Raw genomic sequence first — 18,449 nt, 5'->3', positions numbered from 1 at the left:
AACTAATATTAACAAAGATTAATCCTCATTGTTAGTTCATGTTAGATAATACATTAACTAATGTTAACTAATGAACCTTATTGTAAAGTGTTACCATGATTTCTTATAACATAACCTAAAAAATTGTGTTTTATAAGCTATTAGAAGAGCCTCAGTGTGTTTCAGAGCACAAAATTAAAGGTTAATGCATTTACTTAAACTCGGGACAAATCAAAGTTGCTTAAAACAATGAAAACTCGCTGTGGTCGATGTGTTCTAGCGGTGTCTGCTCTGCTATTGGAGCTTCAGGGTTTCTTTGTTCAGAGTCTCCAAGCAACAACAGCAAACATCAGAAGAAACACAGTGACCTGAGGTGAGCAGAGCATTATAAAGTAGCCTAATAAATGAGTTACATTACATATTCAAAAAAGACTTCTAAAATCTTTAAGAGAACTTTTTGTGTCTCAATCGCTAAAATGACGAAGTACTGTCTGTTAAAGTACATGACATTTCCTTCTGCGAGTGAAGCAGTTTTTCCAGTGTTGTATTCAGCTTGTCTAACTGGTGAATATTTTGCTGCTGTAAAAGGAATGAGCATTTGGAATTTTGTACATGACCTTGGACTTTTCCTTGCAGAGATAATGGAGACGTCAGATGAGCAAGTGAATGGAGATCTGCAGAAGAGTCCTGAGTCTGAGAAACATGAGAAGCCCGTGTTTGAGAGCGCGAGCGCGAGCGCGAGCACGAGCAGGACCTCCACTAGAGGCAGTCTTCGCTTCGGGACGCTGAGCCATCACTCCTTCTTCTCCAGACACAATCCTCATCCACACAGAGTCAGGCATATGCAAGGTGAGCCGCTCCGCGGACACAGACTTTCGTCAGTACTGTTCTGCAGCATCATTCATAATGGGTTTATGCTTGTGTTTGTAATCTGTTAAGTGTCACACAGCTTTTTGAGCATATGCGAAAATGTGCATAATTGCAGCATAAGTGATTTCTGAGAAACAGCACACACACTTGTAGCCAATCAGCAGTAGGGGGCGCATCCACTCATGATGGGGGAGGAGAGAGAGTGAGTCAATCAGCAGTAGGGGGCGTGTCCACTCATGATGTGGGAGGAGAGAGAGAGAGAGAGAGAGAGCCAATCAGCAGTTGGGGCGTGTCCACTCATGATGTGGGAGGAGAGAGAGTGAGCCAATCAGCAGTAGGGGGCGTGTCCACTCATGATGGGGGAGGAGAGTGAGTCAATCAGCAGTAGGGGGCGTGTCCACTCATGATGTGGGAGGAGAGAGAGTGAGCCAATCAGCAGTAGGGGCATGTCCACTCATGATGGGGGAGGAGAGAGAGTGAGTCAATCAGCAGTAGGGGGCGTGTCCACTCAAGATGGGGGAGGAGAGAGAGTGAGCCAATCAGCAGTAGGGGGCGCATCCACTCATGATGGGGGAGGAGAGAGAGTGAGTCAATCAGCAGTAGGGGGTGTGTCCACTCATGATGGGGGAGGAGAGAGATTGAGCTAATCAGCAGTAGGGGGTGTGTCCACTCATGATGTGGGAGTAAAGAGAGAGAGCCAATCAGCAGTAGGGGCGTGTCCACTCATGATGTGGGAGGAGAGAGAGTGAGCCAATCAGCAGTAGGGGGCGTGTCCACTCATGATGGGGGAGGAGAGAGCCAATCAGCAGTAGGGGGCGTGTCCACTCATGATGGGGGAGGAGAGAGAGTGAGCCAATCAGCAGTGGGGGCGTGTCCACTCATGATGGGGGAGGAGAGAGAGTGAGCCAATCAGCAGTAGGGGCGTGTCAATTCATGATGGGGAGGAGAGAGAGTGAGCCAATCAGCAGTAGGGGGCGTGTCCACTCATGATGGGGGAGGAGAGAGAGAAAGAGAAAGAGGGAGATTTAACTGTAGAAAGAGAGATGGCTGAGAGACATTACAAAAGAGAAAAGGTCAGAGGAATATCACTGGGTTTTGATCAGGCAAGAGCTTTCGTTCCCACGTTATTATTAGTAAATCTTTCCAGCGCTGGAGAGACACAAGCGGGAATGCCTGAAAACAGACGCAGAGGAACTTTTGAATTTAAAAATGTGTTAGTAAATGTTGAAATTTACATGATCTAAGATTCACAAATGCTGTTCATTGTTGAATGAATGAATGAATGAATGAATGAGGCATTAATATAGCGCTTTCATATGTACTACTGTCAGGGATGGATTACTGACCGGGCCTATGGGGCCAGTGCCCAGGGGCCCTTGCCTACCAGAAGCCCGGGGGGGCCCTGGGGTTTAAGGCCACGCAATCCAGTTTGGTTCAGAAAACCCATTAACAATAGAACAATAAAGATCTGCTGATCTTATGTCCTTACATAACATAACTAAGTTAGAACAATACTAAGGTAGAGCACATTGAATTTAGCATTTAAGGTTATGATGATGATATCAGCTGTTAATCAAAGTTTCCAGCAAGAGATTCGTGCCAGTCCTGTTCTCTCTATTGTAAGTTAAATAAGTCAGATTGGTAGTCTAACAAAGATATCAATAGCAAGATTAGTTTTAACATTATGTGACCATTGCATATCGACATGATGAAAATATTCATTCAAAATCATTCGTGCATTAATGCTTCATAATTATACCTGAGAATGCTTTGACGCGTTTCCACAGTGCACAATGCTTAAGGGAACATCTGCCAAATCCACCAACTGCGGTAAACGTAGTCTATAATGTGTATTATTTAAAATGACTTTTAACATTTAAAAACAGACGTTTTCAAATTCCAAAGCTTGCAGAAGGTTCCTAATGACAATACTGACTTAGGTTTACAGCTTTCCTGGTAGCCTTGAGTAAATTAACATGTCTAAGAAAATTATTCATAAAACGTATAAATATCAGTTGAGCCTGTTTACTTTCGTCACTGACACAGACGAAAATGAAAAAAGACTAAGTTCAGCTTTAGGAGGGGAAGAAATAGGCCAGGATAAGAAGACTGAGAGAAAAAGAAATATGAAGATGAGGAGAGAGCAGGTATTGACAAACAATCTAATGACAAGGTTTTAAAGCTAGCCTATTTCTTATCATTTTTTGGCCTTCAAAAGTCCTAAATTGCACATATGTAGATCAGAGAAATCCAAATTTTCGCCGGGGCCTTGAGTCTTGTTGCCCAGGGCACAGGAAATTCTTAATCCGGCCCTGAGCTCAATGAAATAACAACTTATGATTTCGGGGGTTTACATAGCAGGCTATTGTCCGGTTTCCCCCTCAAAATCGACTGACGCCGCGTCTGATCAAAAGTAACCTGCCTTGTCTTGTCTGTTGGTGTCAGTGGCCTCTTTGCTTCGGGATTTTTCATTGCGTGAAAAAACGGAGAACAGTGTCAACACGATGCGTGAGATTTGGCAGCCCTGTCTTCACCAACAACATTGTGCATTATATTTATCAAAAAACGATTTTATTATCGAACTGAGGGGGGCCTTTGGAGATAACTGGCCCCAGGGCCTTTACAAGTCATAATCCGTCCCTGACTACTGTACACCCACAGCGCTTTACAATCATATCAGGGGGTCTCTCCTCAACCAACACCAGTGTGAGCATCCACTTGGATGATGCGGCGGCAGCCACAGTACAACAGCGCCAGTGCGCTCGCCACACACACACACACACACACACACACACACACACACACACACACACACACACACACACACACACACACACACACACACACATACACACACACACACACACACCAGCTATAGGAGGAGAGGAGAGAGAGTGATAGAGCCAGTTCAATGGAAGGGGATTATTAGGAGGCCATGATTGGTAAGGGCCAGTGGGTGGAATGTGTCCAGGACACCGGCGTTACACCCCTACTCTTTACGAGAAATGCCATGGGATTTTTAATGACCACAGAGTGTCAGGACCTCGGTTTTTTTATGTCTCATCCAAAGGACGGATTGTTAGTTCATGTTAACAAATGAGAATGAGTCACAGAGATTTTTAGATCATATTTCTCATTTTATAGGTTCAGCAACACCAGCAAAACAAAATGACTTCTACATTTAATACATGTGTGATATGAAAAATATGATTAAGCTCCACAGATTTTCTTATATAGATGGAGTCCGTTTCAAACCATTCATTAATTCTTAAAGTTGAATACTAGATTTATGTATGATTTTAGTGTTGACTCATAATGAGTGATAAAGATGAGGAGAAATATATTTTGTAATAAAAGCAGTAAAGATTTATCCATGTTTATTTCTTTATCATGCTGTCACAGCCTTCGAGAATCAGAGGATAGTAGCAGGAATCCTGACAGTGAAAGTATTTTGTGTGGTTTTAGGCCTTATTATCCTCATAAAGGCAACCGCATCTCTCAGACGCCCTGTCGCCCGTCACATGTGGACACTGGCAGCATATTAATCTGTTCTTTGAGTGACTTTAATGATGAAGTCCTGCATAAACAGATATGCTTTTACTTCTTTGTGAACAAGCGCGACTGATTTTCATTCTCACGCAGTGTTTTTCACACTGAATGCGAGGAAGTGTCAATATGTGCAGGTCTGTATTTGAAAGCCCTCTCTATTCTGCCAACAACTCACTAATTCAGCCTGAAACATGAAATGCAATTAAGATCGCTGTAACATCAGGCACACACAGGCCTCGGATCACATGGAAATTCATGCAAAGCTCTGATGATGTGCAACTGCGCCAGAACAACACACACACATCGTAGGCCTTCATGCACCTTCATCACAGCTGGATTCTTTGATAACTTTCCGCCTCCGAGAACCTGTGATCATTTCCTTTAGCATCTGATTAAAGCCTGACTTTAATCCTGTGAATAATCCTGTAGTCACAGCAGGCGTTCAGTGTGTGTTACGCCGCATGAATCCAGGCCAGGAGCGATGAAAGTCAGAGTAAAGCCACATCTCAAGCACACGGTCTCTTCTTTCCGCAGGGCTGAACGGCAAGCCGGTGTGTATGGTGAATGACGACTGGTACGGCTTCACTCCTCTCTGTCCACATCCACTCATTAAAAGTCAAGTGTGTGTCAGTGGGAGCCGTTCATCTGCGTTTCTCACACCTGAGATCGGCTCGGATCGCTCCGGACCGCGAGCAGGTACAGAAACCGCTGTGTTACACACACATTTGCGTGTGTGAGTGTGTAAAAGGAACAGACTTGCACTTAAGTTATTCATTGAAAATCTTCTAAATCTCATTTGTGATACCTGAACTGTTTTGAGTTTTGAATGCTTCAGAGTTTTTCTTTCTTATTTTAATTAATAATTTATAAAAATGTATTTATAGTAGTGATTTTATTATAGTATATTTATTGTTATAATAATAATAATAATTTATGAATAATCTTTTGTTTTAAAACAAAATTTGAAACTTCAAACAAAATAAAGATTTTTTTACAACAGTAACAAAAAAAATGTTTGGTAACACTTTAGTTAAAGTCTTTATATATAATGCATTATTGTATTTTATGCATTAATTATGCCTTGTAATACACATTATAATGCATTATGATCTCATTAATAATTGTAACCGTTATAATACATTATAATATTTATGTTACACCTTTAGAAAGTAATGTATTAAAACATGACAAATAACCAATTTCTAGATTTAACAAGTAATCTGCAAGTATTATAATGCATTTTAACTGGTCACAATTATTTATGAAAATATATAGTGCATTGCCATATACATTATGAATACCTTTATGAACACCATTATGAATACCTTTAAGTAAAAAATAAATAATAATAATAATAATATATGAAATCTTGACAAGCAGTTCTAGATATTTTCTTATTTGCTCACTGAAGAGGCCATTAAGTGACTGACCTTATATATATATTTATATTTATATAAGAACTGCTTGTCAAGATTTCAAGGCTTAGTTTAGAACTTATTATTTATATTGATTTTGTATTAATTTTTTTCTTTTAACAATATTGCATGAGTTCCTAGCATGCATTGTGGCTTGAAAACAGATTATTGGAGTAGGCAGTACTTAAATAGTACAGTACTTTTTTATTATTATTATTTGTGAAATTAACTTGAATCTACAAAAAAATAATACAAATAAAAATTCCTACCCCATTTTTTCCCCAGTGCACCTCCAGGCCACATCTCAGACTATTCCGAGGAGAAATGACTGGATGCATGTGTACATCATCATTGCTTGTTTTCTTGCCCTTTTTCTTCTTCTTGCTTCTGTTTCTTCATCAGCCATCTTTGTCTTTCCACAGCACTGATTTCTGAAAGCTGGCGTGAGGAACTGAAGGATCTGGCCACTAAAGTCAGTCTTTCAGCGGCCGCTGAGACCCACAATGACAAGAAAGAGGTACTTGACCTATGACCTCTCAGCTTCAGCAGGCTTCACTTACTGTACTGGGCTTCACAAATGACTGAAACTCTGAGTGATGCACAGATGATGTTCACAAACAAATGATCAGCGGAGAATGCAGCGTTTTGAGCTGAAACTTCTCGTCTGAAGTGTGCAGTGCTCAGTACCGCAGTAAAGACCAACGCTCTGTGTGATTCATGCACACGCAAAGCTTTAAAGCCACAGTTTAAAAATATAACACCCACATCAAACATCAGCTTTTACATCACATCGGCATGTCACGCCTCGCAAAACCAGGAAAACAGGAGTTTTGAGAAATCAGATTTCCTCAGACTGTAACATGGTCAGATATTAACAAGGGCTTGGAGTAAAATGCAAAATACTTCAAAAATGAGATAAAAAATAGATTATATAAGAAAATAAGTAAATAAATGAGCAAATAAATAAATAATGCATCTAACAGTGTAGTGTTATAATGAGTAGAATTAATTGACGAAACATTTTCAGACATATTTATATTTTTTCAGAGCATACATTGAATCTTTATACTGGAAAATATATAGTTGACTTTTTAAAAATTTTCGGATGGGGGTCCGTCATATTTTGTGGATTTGTTTCATGTAAGAGATTGAAACCTCCTGTGTTAGATGATGCTGAATGAAGCAGATGTATTTATAAGATAAGGCTGAGCACTGAAGTGTTTGTCCGTGAATAAACTCGCAGAAAGCCCGAGATGAGGAAGCTCCTCGCAGGAAGACTCAGTATTCGGCTCAGTCCGGTCGGATCATCCCGGCCTCGTCCTGGGGAGGGAAGAAACGCAGCAGCCGGACGGCACACAAGCGTCTGGGATTACAGAGACGGCACACACACGCGCTGGAAGGAGTGGAGATCAAGGTCACACGCCTGCTCTTGTTTGTTTTCCTTCAAGTGCTTTCTGAACACGTTCATGTCAGAGTTTATAGCTTTCATCCAAAGTTGTTCAGTGAATGTGCACTAGGCCAAACTGAGAACAACAAAAATGTCAAACAGAAATATGTTTGATACTCTTACTCTCAATGCAATGCACTCAATTTCCTTTCCCAGCTGGAAAAAATGGCTAAAACCGGCCTAAGCTGGTTTAAACTGGTCTGAGCTGGTTTAAACTGGTCTGAACTGGTTTAAACTGGTCAAGCTGGTGTTTGGCTGGTCTGAGCTGGTTTAAACTGGTCTGAGCTGGTGTTTGGCTGGTCTGAGCTGGTTTAAACTGGCCTGAGCTGGTGTTTGGCTGGTCTGAGCTGGTTTAAACTGGTCTGAGCTGGTTTAAACTGGCCTAAGCTGGTGTTTGGCTGGTCTGAGCTGGTTTAAACTGGTCTGAGCTGATTTAAACTGGCCTAAGCTGGTGTTTGGCTGGTCTGAGCTGGTTTAAACTGGTCTGAGCTGGTTTAAACTGGCCTAAGCTGGTGTTTGGCTGGTCTGAGCTGGTTTAAACTGGTCTGAGCTGATTTAAACTGGCCTAAGCTGGTTTAAACTGGTCTGAGCTGGTTTAAACTTGTCAAGCTGGTGTTTGGCTGGTCTGAGCTGGTTTAAACTGGTCTGAGCTGGTTTAAACTGGTCTGAGCTGGTTTAAACTGGTCTGAGCTGGTTTAAATAACTTTGGAAAATAACTTTATTCAAGAACTGCTATAAAGCCAAAACAATCTCTGTTACTATAAACTATCCTTGTATCTCTGTAAAGCTGCTTTGGAACAATCTACATTGTTAAAAGCGCTGTATAAATGAAGATGACTTGACTTGAAAATCTATATACTGCATGCAGTAATAATCCATTCAGAGCGCAGCTCCTGAAGCTCTTCTTGTTTGCTAATTTCCTATTTAATATATGGCGAATATGAAAACAGAACACAGACGGCATGCCAACGAGATTTAATAAGCAAATCAAATATTTAATTAATATTTCATATATTAAATATTTGGTTAGCTGGGTTTTATCCTGTCTTGTTGGAATAAGCTGCTGATATCACTGTTCTCTCTCTGTCTCTCACTCTCTCTCTCTCTCTCACACACACACACACACACACACACACACACACACACACACACACACACACACACACACACACACATTCTCTCTGTTTCTCACACACACACACACACACACACACACACACACACACACACACACACACACACACACACACACACACACACACACACACACACACACACACATTATCTCTCTCTCTCACACACATACACACTCACTCTCTCTCTCTGTCTCTCACTCTCTCTCTCTCTCTCTCTCTCACACTCTCACACACACACACACACACACACACACACACACACACACACACACACACACACACACACACTCTCTCAGGTGCTGGAGCTCTTGTGTCAGATCCTGCAGACTGATTCTCTCTCCATGGTTCAGCATTGGCTTTTGCTGGCGAGTGACAAAGGTGAAGATTGCCCTTTCATTTGATTTGATTTATTAGCCGTTAACCAAATAATTACCCGATGCAGAGTGTGCTTTGAAGAGCATTTGAAGACCTTTAAAGGGTCCTATTCTGCTTTTCCACCTTTTCAACTTATCTCTGCCGTATAAATGTTACTCATTTAAATAATCCCGCCCACGGAATCCGCAGAAAGGCGGACAAGGCCCGGCTGAGCTGCGTTAGTTTGGTCCACATCTCCCAAACTAATTTGTTTGACCTTCCTAAGACTAATGAACTCAGAGTGGTTTCAGCTTATTTATAACCCTGTTCCAGAACATTATAACCCCAACGTTTATCCGTGCGCTGCACATTTGATGGAGAACAGCTTGTTTTCTGTTGCTTTTGTAAGACGGTTCACCACTCCACAGGAACATTAACCATGGTTTTGTGATTGATTAACTTAAGCAAACATGCTTAAGCTTGTTTAATAAACTTAATAAATTAATAAACTTAATGCAGTTACTGTAAAATTTGTAACCAATAATTTCATTGCAATTATGTAATACTAATGAGCCATTTTCAAGCATCAGTGTGTGTAAGCTACCACCAAAGATAATTTCTGAGCCAGGAAAATTAAATTTAATTAAATGGCAATTTGTGAACTCATGCATCACATGTTTGCAACTTATTGATAAAGAAACCTGTAAATGGCAATAAGATTACATTACTTAGAAACCCTGAGGAAACCGATTGCCTTAAAATGTGCATTTAAAGCACTTCATTTTTGCGTTTATAAAGCTTAATAAAACTTTGTGTAGATAACTTGAGTATGACAGCTGAATTTTACAAGCTGAAATTAGAGAGATTTAAGTGCATTACATAAATCAAGTTGAAAAGAAAGACTGGGTTAGAAATTTGAGTGTTCTTTACTAATTATTCTGAGCCACCAGCACTATGCTGCTTCCCAGAGTGCATTGCGGCTTTAATAAAATCATGCATTTGCTTTGTTTGACTATTTTCTGTCTTTCCACTTTATTAACTTGAGTTTTCTGCATGAGTAGCAAAGGCGTATGCACAAATAGAACAGATTACTACATTTTTACGGTTTGTTAGGTTTCACGTTGTGTGCATGTATATTTTAATGAGAAAAAAAATGCATGTTTGCCTCAGTTCATTCAAGTTGGTTATGATATTCCTCATTTTAAAATCCTCAACAAAAACACGTGCAGTGCAAACACCACAGGTCAGCACAGGTTCTGAGCGGAGGTCTGCAGATGAGTGCTAATGACGGCTCATTACATGTGTGTGTCTGTGTGTGTGCGTCAGAGAAAGAGCTGGTTCAGGGGTTACTCCAGCAAGCCATGGCCGACTCCATCTCCGTGACCCCGCACACGTCTGGATCTGCACTTCTGCCCGTGACATCTGAAGATCTGCCAGATCACGTGTTCCTCACGAACACCAGGTGAGCCTTTACTGATCTCTTACAATCCTGGTCCATCATTAATGGAGAAATGCGTAATGCAATATTAACAGTCTACACTGCAAAACATGTTTTTCGAACTTTTTTTAGTATCTTTCCTGAATCGAAATATAGTAGTCAACATTTGAAGTGGATCAAAACCTTTCATCAAAGTTCTACATGAATTTTGAACAATACCCGTTCTTGTCTTAGGACAACTTTGATTAACTTGTTTGATCCACTTCAAATGTTGACTATTGTACATTTAACAAGATGCATAAGATATTAAGTTTAGTTTTCTGAAAAATGTATCAATATTAATACATTTTTTGCTTTTTTATGGCCAATGTGTGAACACTTTGTACAGAAACTTAAAATAAACGAGACCTTCCCTCGACTTCCCATGTTGTCTTTGAAAGCCTGATTTTTATGTGAAGGACTCGGGTTGTTTTTGTCGGGAAAATCTAAAGTATGTGACGTTTACGCTCCCGACAGCCTCTCTTACGTTCTACATGAAACGAATGCTTATACAATGTTCAGGATAACAACGAAAGAGCCGTTCTGTTCTGTAATGTCAATGTGTCGTGCAAAGAAAAGGGATTCATTCAAGCTATAGTCTCACAGTCAGAGTCTCAAATATACTTTATAATCAAACTATCATAACAGTGTAATTTTAATGATCTCATCTGTGAATCTCAGATCTGCTGCAGAGATATAGACCGTTTAAGTGGGTTTATGCCTAAAACATGTCTAATTCTTTTCAGAAAACAAGACTTAAATCTTCAGTCATTTTGCTTCTCTAGTGAATGTATCTTGATTTAAAAACGTTTAGATATCTGTACTGGAAAACGAGACAAAATACTGAGGAAAAAAAATAATTTTTGCTGTGTAATAACTAACAATAAACTCTGATTAACAAATTAGTAAGTTAAAGCCCTCTGTAGTTCACTATTAGCTAATCAGTAACTACTGTTATTTTAAGAAACTACATACAGTTTCATAATTAATGTGAATGGATAATTAATTCTACACTGCAAAATATGATTTTCTTACTCAGTATTTTCGTGTTTTTTTTTGTTTTGTTTTTTCAGTACAAATATCTAAACATTCTTAACTCAAAATACATTTATCAAGATGAAAAGAAGTTTTGTTTTCTGACAAATGTATCAGTATAAATATTAAACATTTTAATATTAAGTTTATGCTTAAAACAAGAACAAATAGCTGCCAGTGGAGAAAGAAAATAATCGTGTTTTCCATTTGAATTAAGTTTATTTTTCTGACAACACTGACAGATGTTTGTTCTTGTTTTAAGCAAAAACTCACTTAATTGTGATGTTTAGTTTAAGAAAACAAGTCATCTTAAGCAATTTTGCTTCTCAAGTAAACATATCTTGATTTTGCAGCGGACTGTGTAAAGTGAAGATCATGGTAAATCACTAGTAATGTTTGGATAGTAATGTATTCTGACAGATAATAGCTAATAGTGAACCACTAGATTCAGTTGAGTGCTATTACTTATGAATTTGTTAATTATAGTGTCTTGTTAGTTAGTAGAATGTTAATAATGTGTTCCTGTGCAGTTATTTAATAGTGATGAAACAATATTATAAAGTGTTTATCAGCATGTGATCATATGACTATCATTATGAGGCTCTCTGATTGTTTATTATCTGTCGTTTTGCACAGTTCATATCCGGCGGAGGCATTACAGGACAAACCAGGTGAGGTTTCTGGATTAGACGTATTGTCCACTGATGTGTGTCATGTGATGGCATTAATACACCATTGTTTGTCAGTGTGAGAGAGTAAGCTAAGCTCACTCGAGTTCATGACTTCACATGGGCTGCAGTTTTGACAGTAAACAGTAATATTGCTCGAAGCTTTTATTAAAACTTAATTTGGCTCTGTTTCAAAACCTAGTAAGCTTCTTGACTGTTTACCGCCTACACCAGGCTTCCTCTGGAGAGTTTAATTTCAGCTGTGCTTAAAAACACCTGGCACCGCTTGGGTTGAGTGAGTGGAGTTGGAACAGAAGTGTCCACTTTCTACTTTTGCAGTCTGAAAGAGCCGACACTCGTACTCACATTTTGGTCAGTCGGTCAGAGTTGACAAATTTCACAGAAAATCACAGCGCTCACTGAACACAGACTCTGATGATCACAGACTGTGAATCCGTTCAGTTGCAGGAAATCAAACATGACATGTTGAACCGATTTTAGAACACATTGTTCGTTTGTCATGCGTCTCCTAGCAATGAAACACGTGTTTTCCTCTGTAAACATTTACAAAGTCAGCAAGTCTATGATGCCTATTGTTTTGAAACCTGATCAGATTTTCTAGTGTAATGTACTGTATAGAGTATAGTGAATGTTCTCAGTATGATCTCAGTATGTTCTCAGTATGATCTCAGGATGTTCTCAGAATGATCTGAGAATGTTTTCACTGTGATCTCAGGATGATCTCATGATGTTTTCAGAATGTTCTTAGTATGATCTCAGAATGATCTCAGAATGATCTCAAAATGTTCTCAGGACATTTTCAGCATATTCTCAGAATGTTCTCAGGAAGTTTTCAGAATGTTCTCAAAATGTTCTAAATGTTTTCAGGATGTTCTCAGGTTGTTCTTATACTATTCTCAGAGTGTTCTCGAGATGTTCTTGGAATTTTTCAGGATGTTCACAGAATGTTCTCAGGAAGTTTTCGGAATTTTTCAGAATGTTTTTATGATGTTCTCAGGGTGTTGTCAGCTTGTTATCAAAATGTTCTCAGGAAGTTTTCTCTCAGAATGTTCTCAGGAAGTTTTCTCTCAGAATGTTCTCAGGAAGTTTTCTCTCAGAATGTTCTCAGGAAGTTTTCAGGTTGTTCTCAAATGTTCTCAAAATGGTTTTATGCTTGTTCACAGAATTTTTCAGGACGGAATGTTTTTAGGATGTTCTTAGGGTGTTCTCAAAATGTTCTCAAGAAGTTTTCATAATGTTCTCAAAATGTTCTCAATATTCTCAGGATCTTCTCAGAATGTTATGTTATTTTCTCTGAGCATTTCTTTCTGTTCTAGAGCGGATCGGAGAGGCAGAAGTTCTCACGCTGTACCCAGAAGACACGTAACACCGCTGCGATCAGCACAGCATCATATTAATGTCATGTTACTGAAATAGTTTCTCTTTTAGCAGTTGCATTATTGTAATAATCATAGTGTAATGCAATGTTAAGTTTTCATTTATTGCTAATAAAGCATATACATATATTTGCGTACGCGTTTGTTTAATTTATTTTCTGTGGGAGTCACGTGTGTGATGCCATGAGTCGAGCAGTAAATCAAACGATTTAGACACTTTACTGCTCAATTAATATTTTAATGTATGGAAGATTTCATAAAAACAATTTAACACAAAAATTAACTGCAATCATAATTTCTACTAGAATATATACGCTGTGTTATTGGAATCACAATTTATAAATTGGTATAAGGTAATAATTTTCTTTTATAATCACATTATTTTGAGCCTAAAACCAAAATTTGAATTCTGTCATCATTTACTGAGCCTGAAACTGAAAACTACTCGCCTTCATACTGTTTTAGATATGGCTTTCTTCTTTATGATTTTCACTGAAGTGAATAGTGTCTTGATTTTCAATAAGAATGACTTTAGGAGACTCAACATGTATTGCACAAGTCAAATAGACTAATGTTACTGTGTCTAAAGCTGCATATGTGTCCTTTTTTGCAGAGTAAAAACTGTGTAATTTCATGGAAAACACTTTTTTATTTATTTCTCCTGTTGCATTCCAATGAGTTAGAGGGCGAGTAATTTATATATATATATATATATATATGTGTGTGTGTGTGTATATACAGTATATACTGTATACAGTATATATATATATATATATATATATATATATATTAATATTAATTTTTGGATAAACTATTTCTTGCTGCATGTCATAGTCCAAACAATATTGATCTGGCAATAACATCATGCGAAGATCTATGATGTTTGATTGCAGCACATCCAAGCACATTTTCTGATATTGTTGACATTTGATTTGAGAGTCCAGAGACTTCAGCGAACATCTCCATTTAATCTCAACTCTGTCCACGACAAACAACTGAGATATTCAAGAGATCTCGTGTAAGAGTCTTATTTCCCGGGTGAGTAAGTCAGCAGCTGCTGTTGATCTGTTTCTTATTCTCAATAAATGTAACCATGGTGACAAACTCAGGCGTTCTCACATGTTACACTGTTGCCGAAATAAGAAAAACGATTTTCTTTGAGAGCAAATTGACTATCACTGAAAGCACAATCTGGCCATGTTGTGGTGAAATGAGAACGCCCGTTTCCCTGTAATAGAGGGTTGTCATTTTCACCCTATCATTTCTATTCATGCGCCATCATTCCAGACTGTGTAATTATCATAAATCCCTCTGTAATGAGGTGTCAGATTCTATGTGATTTTAGGGGAGTGAACAGCGTCTTCACAGTGGAGCATGAAGGTTTTATTCGTTCTTTAATTGAATTGCCACTTTCTAAACTGTAATCCACAAATGCAATCAGAGAAATCAAGAGTCAGCACAGAAATAAAACCATCCCACATTACACAGTCCGTCCCACATTACACAGTCCATCCCACATCCCACATTACACAGTCCATCCCATATTACACAGTCCATCCCATATTACACAGTCCATCCCACATCCCACATTACACAGCCCATCCCACATCCCACATTACACAGTCCATCCCACATTACACAGTCCATCCCACATCCCACATTACACAGTCCATCCCACATCCCACATTACACAGTCCATCCCACATCCCACATTACACAGTCCATCCCACATCCCACATTACACAGTCCATCCCACATTACACAGTCCATCCCACATCCCATATTACACAGTCCATCCCACATCCCACATTACACAGTCCATCCCATATTACACAGTCCATCCCACATTACACAGTCCATCCCACATTACACAGTCCATCCCATATTACACAGTCCATCCCACATCCCACATTACACAGCCCATCCCACATCCCACATTACACAGTCCATCCCACATTACACAGTCCATCCCACATCCCACATTACACAGTCCATCCCACATCCCACATTACACAGTCCATCCCACATCCCACATTACACAGTCCATCCCACATTACACAGTCCATCCCACATCCCATATTACACAGTCCATCCCACATCCCACATTACACAGTCCATCCCATATTACACAGTCCATCCCACATTACACAGTCCATCCCAGTCCATCCCACATTACACAGTCCATCCCACATTACACAGTCCATCCCAGTCCATCCCACATTACACAGTCCATCCCAGTCTATCCCACATTACACAGTCCGTCCCACATTACACAGTCCATCCCATTCACAGTCCATCCCACATTACACACTCCATCTCACATTACACACTCCATCCCACATTACACACTCCATCCCACATTACACAGTCCATCCCACATTACACAGTCCATCCCATATTACACAGTCTGTCCCACATGACACAGTCCATCCCACATTTCACAGTCTGTCCCACATTACACACTCCATCCCACATTACACAGTCCATCCCACATTACACAGTCCATCCCACATTACACAGTCTGTCCCACATTACACAGTCCATCCCACATTACACAGTCTGTCCCACATTACACAGTCCATCCCATTCACAGTCCATCCCACATTACACACTCCATCCCACATTACACACTCCATCCCACATTACACAGTCCATCCCATTCACAGTCCATCCCACATTACACAGTCCATCCCACATCCCACATTACACACTCCATCCCACATTACACAGTCCATCCCACATTACACACTCCATCCCACATCCCACATTACACAGTCCATCCCACATTACACACTCCATCCCACATTACACACTCCATCCCACATCCCACATTACACAGTCCATCCCACATTACACAGTCCATCCCACATTACACAGTCCATCCCATTCACAGTCCATCCCACATTACACACTCCATCCCACATTACACACTCCATCCCACATTACACACTCCATCCCACATTACACACTCCATCCCACATTACACAGTCCATCCCACATTACACAGTCTGTCCCACATTACACAGTCCATCCCACATTACACAGTCTGTCCCACATTACACAGTCCATCCCATTCACAGTCCATCCCACATTACACACTCCATCCCACATTACACAGTCCATCCCACATTACACAGTCCATCCCACATTACACACTCCGTCCCACATTACACACTCCATCCCACATTACACAGTCCATCCCACATTACACAGTCCGTCCCACATTACACACTCCGTCCCACATTACACAGTCCATCCCACATTACACACTCCGTCCCACATTACACAGTCCATCCCACATTACACACTCCGTCCCACATTACACAGTCCATCCCACATTACACACTCCATCCCACATTACACAGTCCATCCCACATTACACACTCCATGATCCCACATTACACAGTCCATCCCACATTACACACTCCATCCCACATTACACAGTCCATCCCACATTACACACTCCATCCCACATTACACAGTCCATCCCACATTACACACTCCATGATCCCACATTACACACTCCATCCCACATTACACAGTCCATCCCACATTACACAGTCCATCCCACATTACACACTCCGTCCCACATTACACAGTCCATCCCACATTACACACTCCGTCCCACATTACACAGTCCATCCCACATTACACACTCCATCCCACATTACACAGTCCATCCCACATTACACAGTCCATCCCACATTACACACTCCATGATCCCACATTACACACTCCATGATCCCACATTACACAGTCCATCCCACATTACACACTCCATCCCACATTACACACTCCATCCCACATTACACACTCCATGATCCCACATTACACACTCCATCCCACATTACACAGTCCATCCCACATTACACAGTCCATCCCACATTACACACTCCATCCCACATTACACACTCCATCCCACATTACACAGTCCATCCCACATTACACACTCCTTCCCACATTACACACTCCATCCCAGTCCATCCCACATTACACAGTCCATCCCATATTACACACTCCGTCCCACATTACACACTCCATCCCACATTACACACTCCGTCCCACATTACACAGTCCATCCCACATTACACACTCCGTCCCACATTACACACTCCATCCCACATTACACAGTCCATCCCACATTACACAGTCCATCCCACATTACACAGTCCATCCCACATTACACACTCCATCCCAGTCCATCCCATATTACACAGTCCATCCCACATTACACAGTCCATCCCATATTACACAGTCCATCCCATTCACAGTCCATCCCACATTACACAGTCCATGCCACATTACACACTCCATCCCACATTACACAGTCCATCCCACATTACACAGTCCATCCCACATTACACAGTCCATCCCACATTACACACTCCGTCCCACATTACACACTCCATCCCACATTACACAGTCCATCCCACATTACACAGTCCATCCCACATTACACAGTCCATCCCACATTACACAGTCCATCCCAGTCCATCCCATATTACACAGTCCATCCCATATTACACAGTCCATCCCACATTACACAGTCCATCCCACATTACACAGTCCATCCCACATTACACACTCCATCCCACATTACACAGTCCATCCCACATTACACACTCCGTCCCACATTACACACTCCGTCCCACATTACACAGTCCATCCCACATTACACACTCCGTCCCACATTACACACTCCATCCCACATTACACAGTCCATCCCACATTACACAGTCCATCCCACATTACACAGTCCATCCCACATTACACAGTCCATCCCAGTCCATCCCATATTACACAGTCCATCCCATATTACACAGTCCATCCCACATTACACAGTCCATCCCACATTACACAGTCCATCCCACATTACACACTCCATCCCACATTACACAGTCCATCCCACATTACACACTCCGTCCCACATTACACAGTCCATCCCACATTACACAGTCCATCCCACATTACACAGTCCATCCCACATTACACAGTCCATCCCACATTACACACTCCATCCCACATTACACAGTCCATCCCAGTCCATCCCATATTACACACTCCATCCCACATTACACAGTCCATCCCAGTCCATCCCATATTACACAGTCCATCCCACTTT

The 18,449-nt window shown here is 40.6% G+C and overlaps 1 protein-coding gene across 1 annotated transcript; it reads left to right on the top strand.

Moving 5' to 3' along the window:
* Positions 1-620: 620 nt before the first annotated feature.
* Positions 621-13,317, top strand: tbata (thymus, brain and testes associated; the record flags this gene model as incomplete). The annotated part of the gene is made up of 8 exons (XM_081392685.1): positions 621-828; positions 4,933-5,094; positions 6,236-6,330; positions 7,057-7,227; positions 8,693-8,774; positions 10,077-10,212; positions 11,899-11,933; positions 13,268-13,317. The coding sequence occupies 8 exons, from the start codon at positions 621-623 to the stop codon at positions 13,315-13,317; spliced, it is 939 nt and encodes a 312-aa protein (XP_081248811.1).
* Positions 13,318-18,449: the final 5,132 nt, after the last annotated feature.

This window comes from Scardinius erythrophthalmus (assembly GCF_964197995.2).
Source record: "Scardinius erythrophthalmus genome assembly, chromosome: 18".
NCBI lineage: Eukaryota > Metazoa > Chordata > Actinopteri > Cypriniformes > Leuciscidae > Scardinius > Scardinius erythrophthalmus.
Note: the sequence above shows the minus strand (reverse complement) of the source record. Positions and strands in the feature narration are given on the sequence as shown.